Source organism: Morone saxatilis, unplaced genomic scaffold (assembly GCF_004916995.1).
Source record: "Morone saxatilis isolate NCDOM2014 unplaced genomic scaffold, NCSU_SB_2.0 Contig5, whole genome shotgun sequence".
In the NCBI taxonomy this organism is placed as follows: Eukaryota; Metazoa; Chordata; class Actinopteri; family Moronidae; genus Morone; species Morone saxatilis.
Window position 1 is genome coordinate 24,797,765 of NW_023340095.1, and position 18,764 is coordinate 24,816,528.

Consider the following 18,764-nt stretch of genomic DNA (forward strand, 5'->3'; position numbering starts at 1 on the left):
TCACTCCAGGATTTCCTCTGCTGCACTACCTTGCTGCGTCTTTCTCTTCGCCACTCTGCAGTAGTTCCCCATAGATTATTTATCTTTTTTCCCACTGTCTGTACATATATTTCTCAACTATACATTGTCCTTACTTCCCTTTTTGTATTTTTTTGTCTTGCCCTCTCTCCCCCCTTCTCCCTCCCTCTCCCCTCCCTCTCACCATCTTAGTGGGATTCTGATGCTCATGAAGGCATGTCAAGCTCACCTCCAAACCTTTATCGCAGCATGTTTATCAACCATGCAACAAACACACACTGTGCACACATGCAATAGGCAAACATAATCTCATTTATGAATATGGCAGTCGTAAAACCATCCCAGGCACTCAGTGAAGCATGTCAAGGCGTTGCTAAAAATAGCTGCGTACTCTCCTCTGGGTGCTGCTCTCCTGCCAACCTCCTCCTCCTCCTTGTTTCTAAATATAGCAACACCCGGGGAGAGGAGAGACATTTATAGAAAGGACAGGGCTCTACTAGCTCTTTCACTGTCTGTTTTCGTCTTCGCTGCTCATAATACTCGTGATCATTTCCCTCCACCTCCCACACATCCAGCTCATCTGCTCATTCTTTTCTCGAACAAGCATCCATTGACAGGGACATTGCTTGTTTTCTCCCAATAGATGTGCCATGACGCGCAGCATGTGACAAGAACATAAGGAGTAATGCTGGGAAATTTATTAAAATATCATCTGAAATATCATTAGAACTGACATTTTCAGGTGTACAATATGCTGGGTGAATTATTATCCTTGAAGGGCAAATCCTGTTTTCTTGATGGATCTCCAGCTGAATGCGTAATGGCTCAGAGTGCCGTCCACTGTGATTGAATGCAGTCATTAAGAAACACAAGTACCTGCTGTAAATATGTAATTAATGGGGCTCAACGGGTCAACTTTGACATTTTATTAAACTTGGTCAAATTACCTTAAGTCATCCCAGGGACTGTGTTTAGTGCTAAGAGCAGTATGCTGTCTAACCGACCTTGAACTCTGACATTTGCAGTGTGCTGTAAACATTTAAGTATCACAAAAAAGGAGGGAACATTTTGATGATGTTCATCTAAGTAATAGTTCCTTTGGAAAACATGCTTATTTGCTTCCCTTCAGAGTTTTTTTGGTGACATTGACATAGAACCAAATCTGCACGGGGTCCTGCGTTTACAGATGCTGTAACAAATTAACACATTATGATTGGCTCACTCATTAGCCACTTCCATAAGTGTTACCATACCATATCTGTTGGTTCAGAAAGTCATCCAAACCTAAAACTCTTGAATCAATCAGAATCAGAATCAGAAATACTTTATTGATCCCCAGCGGGAAATTTGTTAAACCAAACAAAAACAAACAATAAAGAAAGAAAGTCTGCATAATAAGCGTGAATCTGAGTATATTGAATTATCACAGCATTGCACTGACATGGAGATCTAGATTGCATACCTGGTTCTACACTCACAAGTGATATACTGTGACACACTCAGTCTCACGTGCCTCTCCCTATGATTCCTTCACTGAAACCCTGCGTGCGTGTGTGTGTGTGTGTGTGTGTTAAGACTGTGAGATGCACTCACTGTGAAGCTGTTGTTGACATTCTTTGTGCTGGACTCTGCAACGCTGGCATCCGATAGGTCCACCTCGTCAAAGATAAGGGACTGCAGAAAAGAGGAGGTGTGAGGGGAGAGAAGAAAAAAGCGAAGTCCCAAGAGGAGAACGGAGAGATAGAGGGCACAAAAGAGAGAAACGGGAGAATGAGCCTTTGGACAATATTTTTAACACTGGGTTGAACTACTAGGGTATGAAGAGGCCTAAAATAAATAGGTAAAACCTCCTTGTATAAAATGGAAGATACAGCAAGAGCCATGGACATGAAAGGGTAGCATTTAAAATGACAAAAATGAGTGACCAACAGTCTTCTTTTGCAGTTAACATCTATTAGGAGCTTCATATAAAACAAGATTTCCCAAATACTAAATGAATGAATCTTTATGCTGCTTTAAGTGAAAATGAGACAATGTAAAGGTCAGCTCGAGGAATTGCAGAGTTTAGTAAAAATAAAGGAAACAGCAGAACACAAAATATATTTTTTTCATGTCCAGTTAAGATAATGATTGTATTCAAAAGTGACAATAAGTAATACGTCTTTTTAGCCATTTTGTCACTGTAGTCATAATCTATTTTACAGCTGATTTAAGGTCAATTAGGATTCTGATAGCACCATTTGGATGCATTTCAAGTGGTCAATGATTCAGTTTAATCACCTTCTCATTGTACATTTTCTTCTCTTTTTTCAGTCAGTCATCAACTTAAAACCATTTTTCCATCAAAGAAACCAGCCTGATACTTATTTGACATGCTGAAAAAAATTTGAGATGTCAAATCCAGTAATTGGCCAGTAATTCAGATGTCTGGGACCAAGCTAAGGGACCTCTCCACTTTATCTGTTCTTCCGTGAAGTCAGTGAGAAAATATGCATGTGTCTTACACCTCTCCTCTGGCTCTTTTTCAAATATTTATATTTAATCTGAAATTCAGTGTATATCATAGTTTGTGCCAGCAAATACCTTTAATCTAATTACAGAATTTTACCCCTGACACGCTAAATCACACATCTCTGGAATATCTTCATTTAGAAGTTCAGCATCCTCTGTGGGGCACTCTAAAGGTAAATATGAATTAACTGAGCAAAATACAGCACCTCCTTAAAATCAATACACTTGTACCTTTTGGGCATTTTTCAAAATGTAAGCCTCCCAACCAACTTGTAATTGTTTTACATACCTGTACTTATTTAAATTGCTTTAATTTATCAATAAAATAATTAACAGCAAACTCTAAGGGCATTTTACACAACTGTATTTATTTTACATTTTAAGTATCTAAATAAATCAAATGTATCTTCCCTCATCAGAAAGTTGAGCTTTCTATTAGCTAATTGTGGTATTGTTTTTATATTTTTTAAGTTTTCTTTGTTGACTGGATGTCATTATAAATGAGGGTCGCCCCTCAATGATCTCTCAAGTACAATGTAAATGACTATTAGTTGTAAAGACATGTTTTAAGATAGAAATTGCTCTTCATCATACAAATTAGTATTTTTTTAAATGTATTATCAATCAAGTTTTATTTGTATTGTAACTAGTATAAAATGAACTATATCTAAATTTCATTATACAGCCCTGTGTTGTAAATGACAATAAAAAAAACTTGTATGCTTGGATATGATGGACATTCAATTTTAATAGAAACCCTGTTTTCTTCAGGTTGGAAAAATCTTAAAATTAACTTTGAATTTAAAGAATTTAAAGACTTTGAGGTCTGCATTCTGCATTCATATTTTATCTGCCATGCTTGTCTTCTGGGGAGTCTGACAATCATAATACTAACACTAAAATACAGACATTATGATATATTTTGCCACGTATTTCTATTTTTATGTATCTCTATCATCATGAATCATGTGTAAAAGTAGGCTATTATCAATGTTCTGTCTGTATGTCATTAACTGATTATTAAATAATGGATGTGCTGACATTTAGCAAGTAAGCTTACATGGTTGCAGCTATGAGTGTTTCTTTGCAACTAAAGCAAAAAACCAAAAACAACAAAAAAAACAATTAAATACCGGTAAGCTTCCCCTAAAAGCCATGGTTTAGTTTGCACACTGCTTTTAAGTTTTTGTTCAGTCTATTTAGTTACTGGGCAGAAGTAAAACTTCATTGGCATATCATTTTGTTTCTATGGCAGTAGGTGGGTCTGAAGGGGTTAATAAAGTGTGGAGAAAAAAACTGATGGCTCAGAACGTTCTGCTCAGAACAATGAGTCCAATTTGTCTGGCCCTCTAACAGATAACTCGGTTTGTTCCATCTGCCAGGAAATGCACTTCACCACAACACAGCTACACTATAAGCCTACACCGCAGTGAGGATTTCCCTCTGGAGTTTCCTTTGTTTTGACTCTGTACCTAAATGAGAATAGTGCAAATAGCAGGACTGTGAATGTTGATATGTTTTATTGAATTTCTATGTGGCTGGAGGAGCTGGAGCCAACTCTATGCAATATAGCCAGCAGACAGACAGAGAGGAGAGCCAGAGTCTACAAACAGGAACATGATACCCTAACAGAGCTGTGATGCGTAAGGCACGCAGCTGAGCTCTTAAAGGGCCGTGGGCCTAAAACCCGATGCCGTCAAAGGAATGCCCTCTGACTCTGTGTCTTTATGTGTGTGTCTGTGTGTGTGTGTGTGTGTGGGAGGAGTGAGCTGCTGCAGCTGTCAGAGGGAATGCCCAGTTAACAACGCTCTCCCCAGGCCAGGCTGGAGAGGGACACCAGCCAATCCTTACTCTGTGTATGTGTGTGTGAGTGTGTAGAGGGAGCATGTGTCTCAGCACTTCCACATATGCCTACAAGTGTGTGTGAATGTGTGTGGAGTGTCGGCCAAAAGGGCCCAAGTATGAATGGCATGTCGATACAAACACTGCCCTCCCTGTTACAGCGCTTTTGGCCGCTATACCATTGCATCACATGTGCGTATGTATGTGTGTGATCACTTTCTAGAGTCGACACACTCCTCCTTCTCCCTCTCTCTCGCTCACCACGCCACTAGCAAAACACACACACACATACTTGTAAATGTGTGGGCACACACGCTCAACTGTCTTGAGGGAAGCTGTAATGAAAGCTGACAGTGAATGGTGGACAAAGGCAAGCGTCCAGACCCCCTGTTACCCATAGATCCAGAGCTTGGCTCAGTGACTGCATCTCAGCGACCTTGATAAACCTCTTCCAGTGCCTCTCTCCTATGCTTCATTTTACACCAGGCAATGTGATTATTACATGCTGTTTTAAGAAAGCTAGAAGCAGAACCCATACATTCTACCTATGACTCTGTTATCTTTAACTTATCTTTGTGTGTTCAGTCAAGAAAGGAGAGTAGGACAAACTGCAGTGCCACTGAGATGCAGCCTCCCTGATGGATCAATGAGGAGGTCAGGCTTCCAAAGCACAGGGCAGCACAGCCAGCCAGGCCACCTTGGAGACACCAGAGTGGATGGACATGTCGGGAATGGGCAGTTATCTATAGGGGCTAATGTCATTGTCTGGCCATGACAGAGAGAACTCACAAGTTATAAATGACTAATGCTTACCATAACGCATACATACCAACAAACAAAAAGTATTGCTTCATTTATTTTTTAATTCTTTCAGCATGGCCAATCAAGAGACTTTAAGCTTGCAGGGAAGGACAAGCAACACACAGTATAGAACAATAAAAGCCTTAGTCACCATTGAGGTTGAGTTAGTTTAACAAGATAAACTCATAAAGGTGTGGCCTTATAGTCTATACACATGTTTTGCTACCCTACCTGGGGTTATATTCATATTATATATGTGCATTCATATCATATGGTAATAACGATATGGTAGTAACGATTGACCTGTCCTAAGCCTTTTGGAACCAATAATCAGTTTTCTCCTTTCCTGTAGTTAGATATGCTAAATACTAGGTTTGTCTATGTTGAAAACACAACCTTGCTAGCTAACTAGCTACCTAATCTACATAGTTAACTACCTAATTAGCAAGAGTTTTGCTAACTAGCTAGCTACGGATTGATGTAGATTAGCTAGTTAGCTAGCAATTTACTGATGTTGGCTAACTTAAGATGTTACAATATACATGTCACTTTCATCTTTTAACCATCTTCAAGAAGTGGTTGTCTTTTCATCATAGATTAGCCTAGCACATAGCATATCTAAATACAGGAAAGGAGAAAGCTGTCCGAGTCTTGCTGAAATGTTATTGGACCACAAAACAAAAAGGTGCGGGACTTAGGAAGGGTCAATTGTTCACCTCCAAAAAGCTGGAATGTGTGGAATTTGCTGAAAAAACTATATTTCCTCAGTTCATCCACAAAATGGCTTCCCAGAATGACACCCTCTGTCTATCTATGTTATTTTGCATCTTATCATGTATTTTCAACCCTCACTGTTAAGATACTAAACCTGTCTTGACCCATTAACACCATATGACACAAATGCAGCACTATCACATATAGGTGAGAGGGTAAGTGGGAAATGGTTAAGCTGCTGTGGTGGTCTGGCCCCTGGCCCCTGGCTGGGCTGTGCTGACCCGAATTCTCACTAGGCCTTCCTCAGATCCGCTGGCACCCAGAGGTGGGGGGGAACGTCGCGCGCCCGTCCAGCACACGGACAGAACTCGCCAGCACACGCGACTCCTGGACACTCTGCGCAGCGCCCGCTCCTGCCAGCGTGCCAGGGCACTGCCAGACTAGTGCATGTGCAGACACATACACACAGGCACGCACACATGATCCAGATCAGGGAGGTTAGGTTAGAAGCAAAGGGGAAAGAGATGTCAACAACAGTAAAAAGTTCAAAAGTTCAAAACAAAGATGCACTTAAAATAAAACACAGGTGAAAAGGTAAGGTATTGAAAGGGAAAAAAATTCAAGGAAGGCAAATAAAAGATCGAAAAAAATTTGATCAGGAAAATGTGAGCTACTGTGCAGTAGATGGATTACATTAAATATGAAAAAATATGAAGCTAAAGCTAGCAGCAGCAGGTTAGCTTAGCTTAGCATACAGACTGGACACAAGGAGAAACGACAAACCTGACTCTGTCCAAAGGTAACAAAATATGCCTACCAGCTCCTCTAAAGCTCACTAATTAACAAATTATATCACCAGGCTGGGGCCAGTTGCTAGGCAACCAGCAGAGGCCCCAGGAAGTTACTGGTCCTGGCCAAGAGATAGTCTGCAACATAACCCCTGTAAAACAGCAAACTGATATTTTTACACTTCGGTTTTGAACAATCAAGATATGAAATATTATTTTAGAAGCTTTGGAGGTGCTGGAAGATGGATTTTGCTACCTTTGGACAGGAGATTTTCACCCATGTTTAGGACTTCTGTTCTAAGCTAAGATAACCAGCTGCTGGCTCGGGCTACATATTTACCGTACAGATATCAGAGTGGTATCAATGTCATCTGACTCTCAAGCAGAAAGCGAATAGGCATATTTCCCAAATTGTAGAAACACTTCTTTACTATGGTCAGCTTGTCTCTGAACCTCTAAAAGCTACTTTGCCAGACACTTGTGGGATTAGAGGGCAGACATTGAAGAGCAACACTAATAGCAGTTTGGCAGTTCGAGCTTTTCCATCCAAACTAAGTGAATTAATAGACAGAGGGCATTTATCCTGCTCACCTGTGGCTACTTCCAGTATGTACATGTGGGGATACACAAGCTTACCTTGGCATCTTTGGCGTAGTAGAGAGTTCGGCCTCTCAGTTTGAAGTAGCGCTTTTTCCACCTCTGGAACGAGCTGGTCTGTTTCAGCAACAATCCCTCTTTTATACTCGTCTGGAGGGAGGAAAGACACAATGAAAGCAAAAAGTGAAAGGTCCCATCAGAAAATAACACAAAGTCTCTTTCACACACTCATCTTGCCTCTTGCTCTCAGATGCAGAACACCCGCTTGTTTTTATCTACAGGAAACTGTCAAGATAAAAAAGTGTGTGCCATTCATGCGTGTGTGTATGTGTGAATCTGAGCAGCAATTTTACGCATGAGAGACACCAACAAGTGAAGAAGAAAGGAAACCCATTACACACACACACACACCACCCCTTATTTCTCTGAAGAGCTGTAAACACACATCACTGTCACTCAACCCCTTCCCCCTGGGCCAGAGGGAAAAATGAACAGAGGACATAGAAGGAGAGAAAGAAAAGAGAAGGGGGGGACGGCATCCCATTGACTGCTCCTGCTGCCTCGGCCATCTGTTGAACTAAACACAAATATGTCTTCCACCATGCAAGTTTGACAATCTAAAAAGAGACTTGCGCTGTCAATGTTCAACGCAGGAAACATTTCAGGGCAATTTTGAAAGCAAGGCAGGAGAAAAATGCTAATTGATTTTACACTTGAGATAAGTGTGTGTGTGTCACATCAGATCAACCTTTCTACATGTAAGACACGGTAGACACACGCTCATCATCATTACAGCCTGCATCATCTTGCACGCATTAACACACACGCTGGACATACAGAGCAAATACAGTGAGACATGGAACAGTGGACATGGGAAGGATAATAAGAACATCATTCTCTCTGGGCACACAGAGGAGAGGTGGGGTGCGCACACACACACACACACACACACACACACACACATATGCAGAGGCTATTTATAGCAAAGGAAGGCTGCTCTCTAAGGGGAGAATTACAAACAGAGACAGAGGCCTGAAGCTGACATCCTGCCCACCAGCTGTGTCAACTTAAACACAGCAGCAGAGTACAGGCTCACTGTGGGTACACACTATATACAGCACAAACTGGCATGTCACAGGGATGAAGCAGGCATATACAGAGGCATAATGGGACATCATATAAATTGTTGCAAATGATGAAAAGAGATGAAAAACTCCATTCACAAAAATTCAATTTCTGTCTTTCAGAAATAGCGTCACTGTTGATAGTTTTCATTACTTAAATAATCAGTCAATTCATTTATTTGTTGATTGACAGACAATTAAACTATTTTGATAATTGTAAATATTCTCTAGTTCCAGTGTCTCAATGAGAGGATTTGTTGCTTTTCTTTTTGCTGTATATGACAGTAAAGTCGATATCTTTGGGCTTTGGCTCAGGGAAATGGTAATGGACATTTTCCACAATTTTCTGACATTTTATAGTTAAAGTAAGAAAGTAAGAAAATTTGCCCAGGTTTGCAGCGGTATACTGATACCATATACACAGGGGTGGATCTAGAGAAATATTGATGGGGGTCCAGAGGGTGTCATGGATACTTTAAGTGGTGGTAGACTGATCCAGCCCCGAGCCTCAAAGCCTCAACCTAACTTATATAATTTATCATAAATTGCACATGTACAGTTTAGTTTTTTTAGTCAAGCTGCTCTAAATATTTTGCACACCATTGTACTGCACATTGCATATAGTGTATATATTTTTCATTTATAGTTTTAGATTTTCTAATATATTTTGTAGTATTCTTATTTGTGATACTGTTGTATGTACACTGTACTCTTTTTATTGCACTATATTCGCCAATGCTGCTGTGTGTAATTTGAATTTCTCCTACGGGGGATTATAAAGGTATATCTTATCTTATCAGCGATATCTGCTGATCTAATCACAATCAATCACAAATATCAATATTTGCTTGGAATAGCTCCTAAATGAAGATATTTGAAAAAAACATTATTGTTGCAAAACACTGAATAGAAATATCTAAAGGTGGCATTAGAAATCAATAAATAGTTTTATTTCCAAATCTACAGACAGTTTTCCAAATATGTCTTTTTTATTGAACTTTACTTAACTTAAAATAAATCATTAATTTAATTTCTGTTTTTGACATGTTTAAAACAAATCTAAATTAATATCTTAAATTTGACAACATTTGACACCAAACACCAAACCCAATGCCTCCCCTCTAGATACGCCCCTGGGTATATGGTGTTATCTACGGTATAAAAATCTACTGTATTAGTGTTGTTGTTTTTTTTTTAATTTATTGAATTAGAACATAATACTTTTGTTAAATTATAATAAAGCGTTTGTTCAAAACACTGCAAATTCTCTGCTACAGCTGTCTACCTACCCTAATTCCCAACTTCCCTTTCCGTAGGTACGGCCTGAAGACTGCATTCCTGCAGTGGATTAAGGTGAAGTACCTCAACGCTCATTACCATATAAGGACTTATTGCTTTCCTCTGTCTGCATTAAAAACAGGGTTGAAATACAGCAGCAAGGCAGATGAAGTCATCTCCTCATTTAGATGTGTTGAGGCTACCGGAGTATACTGGAGGTTGAGAAATGCATTCAGGGAACTGTGTAACAAACACAAGGCAGAGTGTTGTTGATGGTTTCTTTCTCGCAGTACCACTGTTGACATGCTAACACATGCACGTAAACATATACACACATATAGGCTGTATGATCAGCTGCTTGGACAGCTAATCCAACTGGAAGAGGGGGAGTGCAGTGATAGCTGAAAAGCTTAATGAACACCTCATGACTGATTGAGACAAACACAGAGAGTGAGTAGCTGCACTGCGTACTCTAAACTGGGGAGTTGAGTCATTACACAGCATGAGTATGAGCTGTACTAATATTGACACAAATAGACTCAATTCATATAATCTTCAGGAAAACCTACAGTGTGCAGTGGTTGCTTTGGTGCATTCAGTGGGTTTCACTTCAGCAAAGTCAAGCTTTTAATAGCCAGAGGTTGTGTTTTGGTGTCTGGGGAGAAACTATCAGTCTCCAAGCTACCAAAGTCACAAAGTGGGACTTCCTCTCTGCCCGGCCAGAGAAGCACAAGTGACTTTGTTCTAGTTGGATGTTCAATTTTCTACTTTGTCCCTCCTTGGCCTCCATAGTTCCTTTCCTTGTCTTCATCTCCTTCCTGTTGCCAAGTAGGCCAGAAGTGATCTATAAATAGTCCTTCTTGCTTGCCTCTGTGCACTGCTCCTCTCTTTGGCTAAGAAGTGAGACAGAGAGCGTGTCCTGTGCCAGAGCAAAATGAGTAACCTGAGCACCATGTACCTTACACCCACACTCTGCCTGGCCGCTGACGGGGTGACACACACAGACTCCAAACAGCACACACACACACACACACACACACACGCTTATACAATGGACAAAGGCACAAAGGCACAGGCAGTTCAAATGAGTCCAGCAGCTGTGGTTGGTGGATAAGAGCAGAGCAGGAGCAGACCTACGTCCTGCCTTTGACGATACCCAGAATAATAGTCATTCAAACAGCTTACTCACATAGCTAGTTCATGCAGGACCTGACCATTTATGAACTGAAGATAAGGCTAACTCGTCGACAATAGACTCCCTTATACTAATGGTATGGCCTGTCTCTAACCTTAAAGCTCCAGAGCACTATGTCCTAAACCAATTACCAGTCCCTCCTGGGCCTCACTGAGATTTCATTCTAATTAATCTGATAAAAATGCCTGACTTTACACCTCCTTTTCTGGTTAATTGTTTTATAAGTGTTTTAATGGGGGCTGCTCATCGTTCCGACAGCTCATTATACCGAAACCGCAATAGTCTAAAAAATGTCCCATTGGACAAAAACCCCATTTGTCTGACAACCTGTTATCTCAGGAAAAAAACGTTCATTGATCCAAAAATACCAAACCAGGATCACGCAAAAGCGTGTAGGCTAATACACACACCTGTCCACCAGGTACTTTTCACACCAAGCAGAGGCAAAACATGACACTAACATGGTATTCTCTAGTGTGGTCCAGTTAGCAGTAATAAATCCGAAACGCCTGGTGACACTTCCGTAATAAAGCTTGCTGAGAAACATTTCAGGTGACGGGTGCAGTTTGGTTCGGTTTGGGAAAAGATCCTGGTTTGATTTAAAATACAACTTGGTATCGCGTCAAAACACGTGATACATACACCAGTCCACCCTTGATCCACTTCACATGTCACCATTCCAGGTATCAAATCATTATGTGAAACAGGAACATCAATGGGGCTACAACCAATGATTATTTTCATTATCGATTAATCTGTTGATTATCTTTTCAATTAGTCAATTACCCATTCAGTCCAAAACATCAAAAAATAGTCAAAATAGAATGTCCCAGAGTCCAAGGTGCCCCTTTAAAATGTTTGTATGACCAACAGTCAAAAACACAATTTTTTCCAGTTTATAATGAAAGAGACTTAAAACTTTTTTAAAAATTATTAATCTGTCATCAAAAGAGTTGGCACTGACTATCATTTTCTGATTCTATCAGGCAAACTCGCACATAAAATCAAGACCTACAATTGTCCAAGTACTAGATGTAAATTATTAGTTATTCTAAATAAGGGATGGCTCGATATGGCAATAATATATACTAGAGAAATAATCGATATATACCGATATTGATCAAATATCATTTCAGATACCGATACAACCACACCGCATCCGATCCAATATGCAGAGGCTTAATCTCTCACACCAACAACACAGTACACCCTCTCCTACCCTCAAACTCATGATAGGACATATAACTAATGCTTAAATCTTCAATTGTCGATTGCCCCCACTGGAATAGCATAAGTACTACAATTACAAAATACAAATGGACTCTCTACCACACTAATGTAAACACTGTCTGGTGACAAAATAAAGAGAACAAATTCAACTCCATCTCCACCCATTCGCTAATTAAATACGCCAAAGCTGCGCCTACACCGACTCACATCGACAATAGCTAAACGCTAGTATTAGTTAAGTGTTTAATAGATATTAATCCACACTGAAGGTAGACTCTCAGATACATTCTAAGCCAATTAGATATAGTAACAAAATTGGTTAAAGAAACAGCTATTAGCACGCGATCAAAAAAAAATAAAATTTACAAGAGTCATATAAGACACTTACATCTTTGTGTAATAACAATATTAAAAAATCATTCAGCTTTTAATACCATTGATTATATGCCACATTGTTAGCCACGGTTAGCAACAAACAAGGCTCTAGCAGATGTCTCTGTTGTATGTTAATACAGTCATTAGCGCCCAACAGCGTAAAACCCCATAGCTGAATTAATGCAAGTCGGACAAGCCTGAAAAGCATTACCAAGAAAACAAAACAAATCGGTTATTAAAAACCAAAAGATAACCGATAATATCAGAATATATTTTTAGTGAATATCGGCCGATAATATCGGAGGGCCAATATTATCGGACATCCCTAATTCTAAATGCAGAAGCTTTTGATAACACATACACACAGGTATACATGTATGCTCTTGCACCTACACACAGTATAAAAAAAAGAGATAATTCAGCTTGTCAGAAGAAAACCTGTTCCTGTCTGGCAATTTCAACTCATGACTGATAAGACTAAACTGCTGTGACTGTAATTGGTCAGTCTATAAAGACAGCTGCTTACTTATTTGTCCCTAGTGGATGCTGAGTGGCTGCTGAGAGAAGCCCACTGTCTTTGGAATCATTCCATGTAGTTAGGCTCTGTTAAACCTCCATTACTGACTCATGTGTCATTCCTGAGTAAGACTGGAGTGCCTGAGTGCAGCCAGGACAATCAAGTCTTTTACAGACCAGTGCTGAATCTCTCAATTTCTCCCTTGGTTCCCTTGCACCTCCGCCACTCTCCTGTAGCTGTCTTAGTGCATTGTCCTCTCTGTTGGGTGTAATTGTAATTCTATGCCTGTCCTCCTCCAACTCCCACCAGATGCTAAAATTTCACCATGGTGATGGGAAAATTACAATCCAGTAGCTAGTAAGGGATAATTCTGCTGTCTGTGATCTCCTTTGTGCAACTGGACTACATACTGTATACGGGTAGTAACACATGTGTCAAGTGGGTACAGTGGATGTTAAGTTATGTTAACAGCAATTTACATACAATTACCTCAATTGGATTCAGCTACAGCTTTGGACAGAAAAGGTACTCAAAATATACATTGCTTCAGATTAGACAGATAATTATGTACATTTACTATTTCTGTACATGAAAGTACGGTATAGAATACTGACAAAGTAATTACATAATATTTAGAAGCAGAGTATCTTTGGATTATGGGAGGAAGCTAACCACTGCACCACAGCGCCACCCCCATGGTCACATGATTTAAATTGAAATGTAACTTTTAAATGTAAAAGTACTCTTTCAGAAGAGAAAAAAGTGTTTGCTTATGTTTTCACTTTCAGAAAGGCTTTGGGTACATGTTTCTCCATTTGAGTGTCTTCCATATGGTAATATTACAAAGAGCAATTCAATGAAATGGGCAAAAATCAGCAGGTAGATTTTGTGTAATCTCCTCAACACTGCCATTTTGTCCAGATCTCTCCTGCAAAATAGATAATGTATCTCAAAAAAGTAAATATCCACCAACTGACTCAATCCAGAGCTGATTCCAAGAATATTTAACAGTCAGCCTTTCTTCCTGTAAATGTAAGTCACAATGCATGGAAACATGGGCTGAAGAGGAATATTCTCTACAAGGGCCCATCCCAACCCCATTGAACTGATTTATCTAACTATCTGATCTGGGTTACTCTATGTCAGGCTTGCAGAGCTCCCCTGTGCAACAGCAGCAGGCTCCACCATGCCATTAGCTCGGCTTTCAATCACACAGCTACACTATTAGTCACAAGTTTATAAGTCCTCTTCAGCAGCAACAACACACCCTGAAAAGACAGAGAGGGGGCTGAGAGTGGAGATGACAGGAGAGGAGAGGCTATGAAAAGACTCTTATTCAACCTCGCATATTATGTGAGCATTATATTGTCGGATTCTACCACGTTTTCCTATTTATAGTAATTAGCTAGTTTAATGCAAAAAATGCATTTAAAACAATACTAGTTACTGCATTCACATCATGAAACAGGAAGAGAGAAATGGCAGTGTTTGATAGAGTATCAAGTTCCCTTTATGTGTGGTCAAATCCCATCTCTCTCTGTCTGACATGGGAGATCTCAAAACATCAGGCAGGGATAATCTCATACCTGCTTCAACAACAACTATTCACAGCTGCCAATATCTTGATTTGCCAGGATGTGTTTATATGTGGCTATCAACAATAGTTGACAAAAGGCAGTTCGCCTCAGCCAGAAGTTAAGACTTTCTTAAATTCAAAAATATGTTTCAAGAATGTGATGAAATGTTAAATAATTGTGATATTCATAAAACAGCATGCTTGCTTCTGTCTAAATGCATGGCAATTCTCCATACACAGGTTACATTTACAGGTAAACAACCAGCCTCCATTGGCAGGTTTACTACATTTCTGCAGACTTGCTGACTTTTCCTTCTCGCTCCTTGTCTGCTTTGATTTACCGACAACTTGAAATGTTCCCCAAACTGAAACTAAATGGAAACATAGAGGGCACATCTGATAAGATAGTAGATGTGACCTGTTGTGGCATACTTCAACCAAACCAGCCGTTTTTACAGACAGCATTGCCATGGAGTCGGCCAATGAGGGACGAAAGATGTAGTTGTCTGTGGCAACCAAATAACCAGAGAGATAGTGGAGCGAGAGGGATGGACATGGACAATGTGATGGGCCAGCATACACATGCATGTGCACACACACACACACACACACTCACACAGTCCAGAGCTGAGCAAACAACCCAGTGGAACAACACTCAGTGAGTCAGTGCCTGCATGATCCATTAGTAACTCTCAGCATACACACACACACACACACACACACACACAGGCCAAACCCACTGACCCACACGACAACAACTCTGAGACCTTTATTAACACAATGTCACCATGCTAAGCACACTGATACAATTACAGTAGAAGTGCTGTATACCATCGTGATAGCGGTATGAACTAGTGTTACATGCAGAGCACCGTATATAGTTTGGAAGGACAGATTAGGTCTATCTGGGCTCTCTGCCAACATGTCAGTCCATCTTTAATCCGCTTTTAAAAACTCCCGCCATAACTTCAGAGGCGACAGGTGAGTAAAGAATCACTGCGTGCGTGGAAAAGTCAACTCACCATAAACGGTCCTTCAGGAAATTTCAACAAACATCATCAGCTGAATCTGTGTTTACATTTACACCGTGTATTATATCAGCCTTTACTCCGGCTGGGGATTGAGTCCAACATAATAATAATGCTGAAACTGTCAAATGACAAAAAATCTATCTACCACACTTCTACAGCTTTGGTAATACATTATTTATTATGTATTGAATTACAGTTTGCTGGTTTTACCTTCTCAGATGTGAGGACTTGCTTGCTTTTTTGTACCGTTAAGTTTACAATTTGTAGACAAAACTGTATTTAAAACTAACTCATTCATATAAAATGAGTATAGTGTTAGTTGCAGGTGTGCACCATATCCTCTAGGTAGCACTACAGTCACTGGTGGGGGCATTTGCATAAGAACGGTTTCACCAGACATTCCTCAGTCCAGAGTCTCTAAATATACCCTTGTGCTGAATAATGCAGGTGGGTTGGAGTAGAGCAGTCTGAAGTGGAACCATCGGTGAGGGAGCATGGCGCTCATTTACAGAGTGGGCCAACAAAGCTTAGGTGTCAGAGTTGAGAATTAGCATAGCATCCTCTTACTTGGTCCTCAAATGCAGCAAATCATTTTATTTGTGAAACTATTTATTATTTAAGCTGATTTAAATCTGCCGCATTGCATGTATATACTTTACATGCCGTCTGGCAGTTATGAAAAGAGGGGGAAATATTTATACACAACTTTGTGGATTTTCTAACATCAAAACAGATTATTGGCTTACTGTAAAGTGGTTAGAACGAAATTAATGTCAAAACAATATTGTGCATTGCAGAAAAAAAAGATGAACTAACGCAGTATTATTATTATCACTGGTACACATAAAAAATAAAATCAATCAAATGAGCTATGGGCTACCTTTACTGAGGTTGCACTATTTTGCCAACACTTAAACTTACTAAGAGATCAAAGCAACAGGTTTTAGCAAGTTTTGTTTTTCTATTTCACACTTGTGCATACGTTGTTTACGCAAAGCCTGCAAAAACAAAATAAAGTGGTCTTGTCCTGGATAAGCCTACATGGCACACCATTAAAGAGCACCATAGTGAGGGGCAGTGTGCATTATTAGGACCTGCAGGCAACACACATCTCTCCTGAATGGCCCAGCAGCAGCAGGTAGGTCAGATACATTCATATAAGCCAGAGAAAGACGGAGATCTGCAGATGTGTCTTACCTTGCTCCTGATCTGTCCTGAGGTGGACACTTTCCGGATCAGTTTCTGTGGGCCTTCCTGCTCCGCTTCGCTGTCAGAGGACTCGTCCGCGCCACCGGAGCCGGCGACAGCCCCCACCACATGGGCATGGATCCCCGCCGCGGACGCCGGCAGTTTCTCCGGCTCCTGTCGGGGGGAGGGATAAAACCAATCGGGGTTAGCCTTCGCACGGGCCGCCGCTCCCTTCCTCTCCTGAAGGCGAGAGCTGTGCGGCGGCTGGGAAGAAGCGTCTCTCCTCGCTGTCATCTCTCACTGCCTCTGTATAAAGACGGCTGTGTTTTCCGGGCTATGTGTGGGCTGGTAAACGCACAGGGGATGTAGCATGTCGCGGCACAGTGGGGATGGGCTCCACAGCTTATTAACAAAACAAAAAAAAAACACCCCCCCTCGGTCCCTGCTTGGCTGATGCTTGTGGCTCCAGCCAGCCAGCCAGCGCGGCCAGTCCAGACTGAGGCTAGAGACCGCCTCGTCCACTCCGTGAACCGGTGGACATGTCCGTGGCATGGCAGACCCTAGCGGCTGCTTTAACACAAACACTGCACCCGAGCTGTGCCACAAAAATAAAGTGCAAACTATTTACTAAAGTCAACTTTTATGCTCAAGAAGTGTATTCTAAGTAGGCCTAACCACTACAGATAAATATCACAATCAGTCAGTAAAAAGCTGCTCTCCGACGAGTTCTCGTGATATCGCCTATTATAGCATATTAATATAGACACACACTATAATGTAATGCTATCTATGTTATTGTGTTAATCTATATATGTACATGCATATAGTAATAGTGGTAAATGTTCAAATTCAAGCTCTTATTCCACTGTGAATAAGTGGCGCCTGTTCTAAATGTGACTGATCGACTAAATTCATTTGACATGACAGAGTTATTCAATTCATTGCCATGCAGTGGAAAAGACCAAAAGACTTAGATTCCACAAGGAAATGGGAACACATAAAAATCTCCCCCGCACTCTTTCATCTGAGAATCAACGTAACCACGGTGAAACCCAAGGAGTGGAAATGTTAAAGTTTTTGTTTTTACCTTATAAAGAAATCAAGACATCCTACATACAACTCAAATGGGAACAGCAGTCCACTAAAGGCTACAAATCACGGCAACAGAAATGAAAGCACGCCATACAAACATGCTGAAGAGGATGAAGCACCTCCAAAGTGTAAGACAAGGTCGCTGCGAACTCACACTTAGGGTCTAAGTGACATATAAGTGCATTAGAAGAAGTCTAACAGTTTGCTTTCTTTTGGGCAAACTGAACAGGCTGGTAGTGGAATGAGAACCCGAGTGAATAAGAAAAAAGTCTCCAGTGTTGAATTTGTACTAACCAGTTCCTCCCAGGCAGGGCTGCGGGTGTAATGGTAGACATCCTCCATAGTCCCAGACCTCTCCGTCCGCTCCGGGGAGAAAAGAACCGAAATCAGAGGAAGGTGGAGGGATTCACAGCCTGCCTCACCGCCCGCTGACACCGCTCATATGCGCGCTGAAAGGATGGGATTTAATTCGCCTCGTCCTCCCTCCACTACCACAACACCGCCGCCGCCGCCGCTCTCCTCCCGCCTGCTCCTCTCCCTCCGCTGAGCTCTCTCTCGAGGGCCGAGCCTATCGGCGCTCCACGTGACGATATGTCAAACCAGCTTTAAACGCGCGCGCGAAGCGGAGCTCCTTGTCACGGCCCGGCGGGCATCAAACGCGCTACTAGAGTTTGGGGGGGTGTGTGGGCTATATGTGTGCGCGTGCACAAGACTAGACCTATGTGTGAGTGTGTTTTAAATTACGTCATCCATTTAAGTATTGCTAATGCAATTAATCACACCAGTTTATTCATTTCACCCCAGTCCCCGTGTCTCTTCACTGGACACGTTGTGAACTCAAAGGCTGAATATTTGTTTATTTTGATAATTATTTAGAGTTTTTTCAT

The 18,764-nt window shown here is 41.0% G+C and overlaps 1 protein-coding gene across 1 annotated transcript in view; it reads right to left on the reverse strand.

Annotated features, from left to right (window-relative positions):
* Positions 1–18,410, reverse strand: part of LOC118338661 (diacylglycerol kinase eta-like) — a 45,705-nt gene extending 27,295 nt beyond the window's left edge. Inside the window, exons 1-4 of the mRNA XM_035675939.1 lie at positions 18,172–18,410; positions 16,795–16,959; positions 7,311–7,421; positions 1,612–1,692 (exon numbers count right to left, since the gene is read on the reverse strand). Of these exons, the coding sequence (XP_035531832.1) occupies positions 1,612–1,692; positions 7,311–7,421; positions 16,795–16,959; positions 18,172–18,219 (405 nt within the window). The 5' untranslated portion in view covers positions 18,220–18,410. The remainder of the gene's footprint in view (positions 1–1,611; positions 1,693–7,310; positions 7,422–16,794; positions 16,960–18,171) is intronic.
* Between the last annotated feature and the right edge of the window lie 354 nt (positions 18,411–18,764).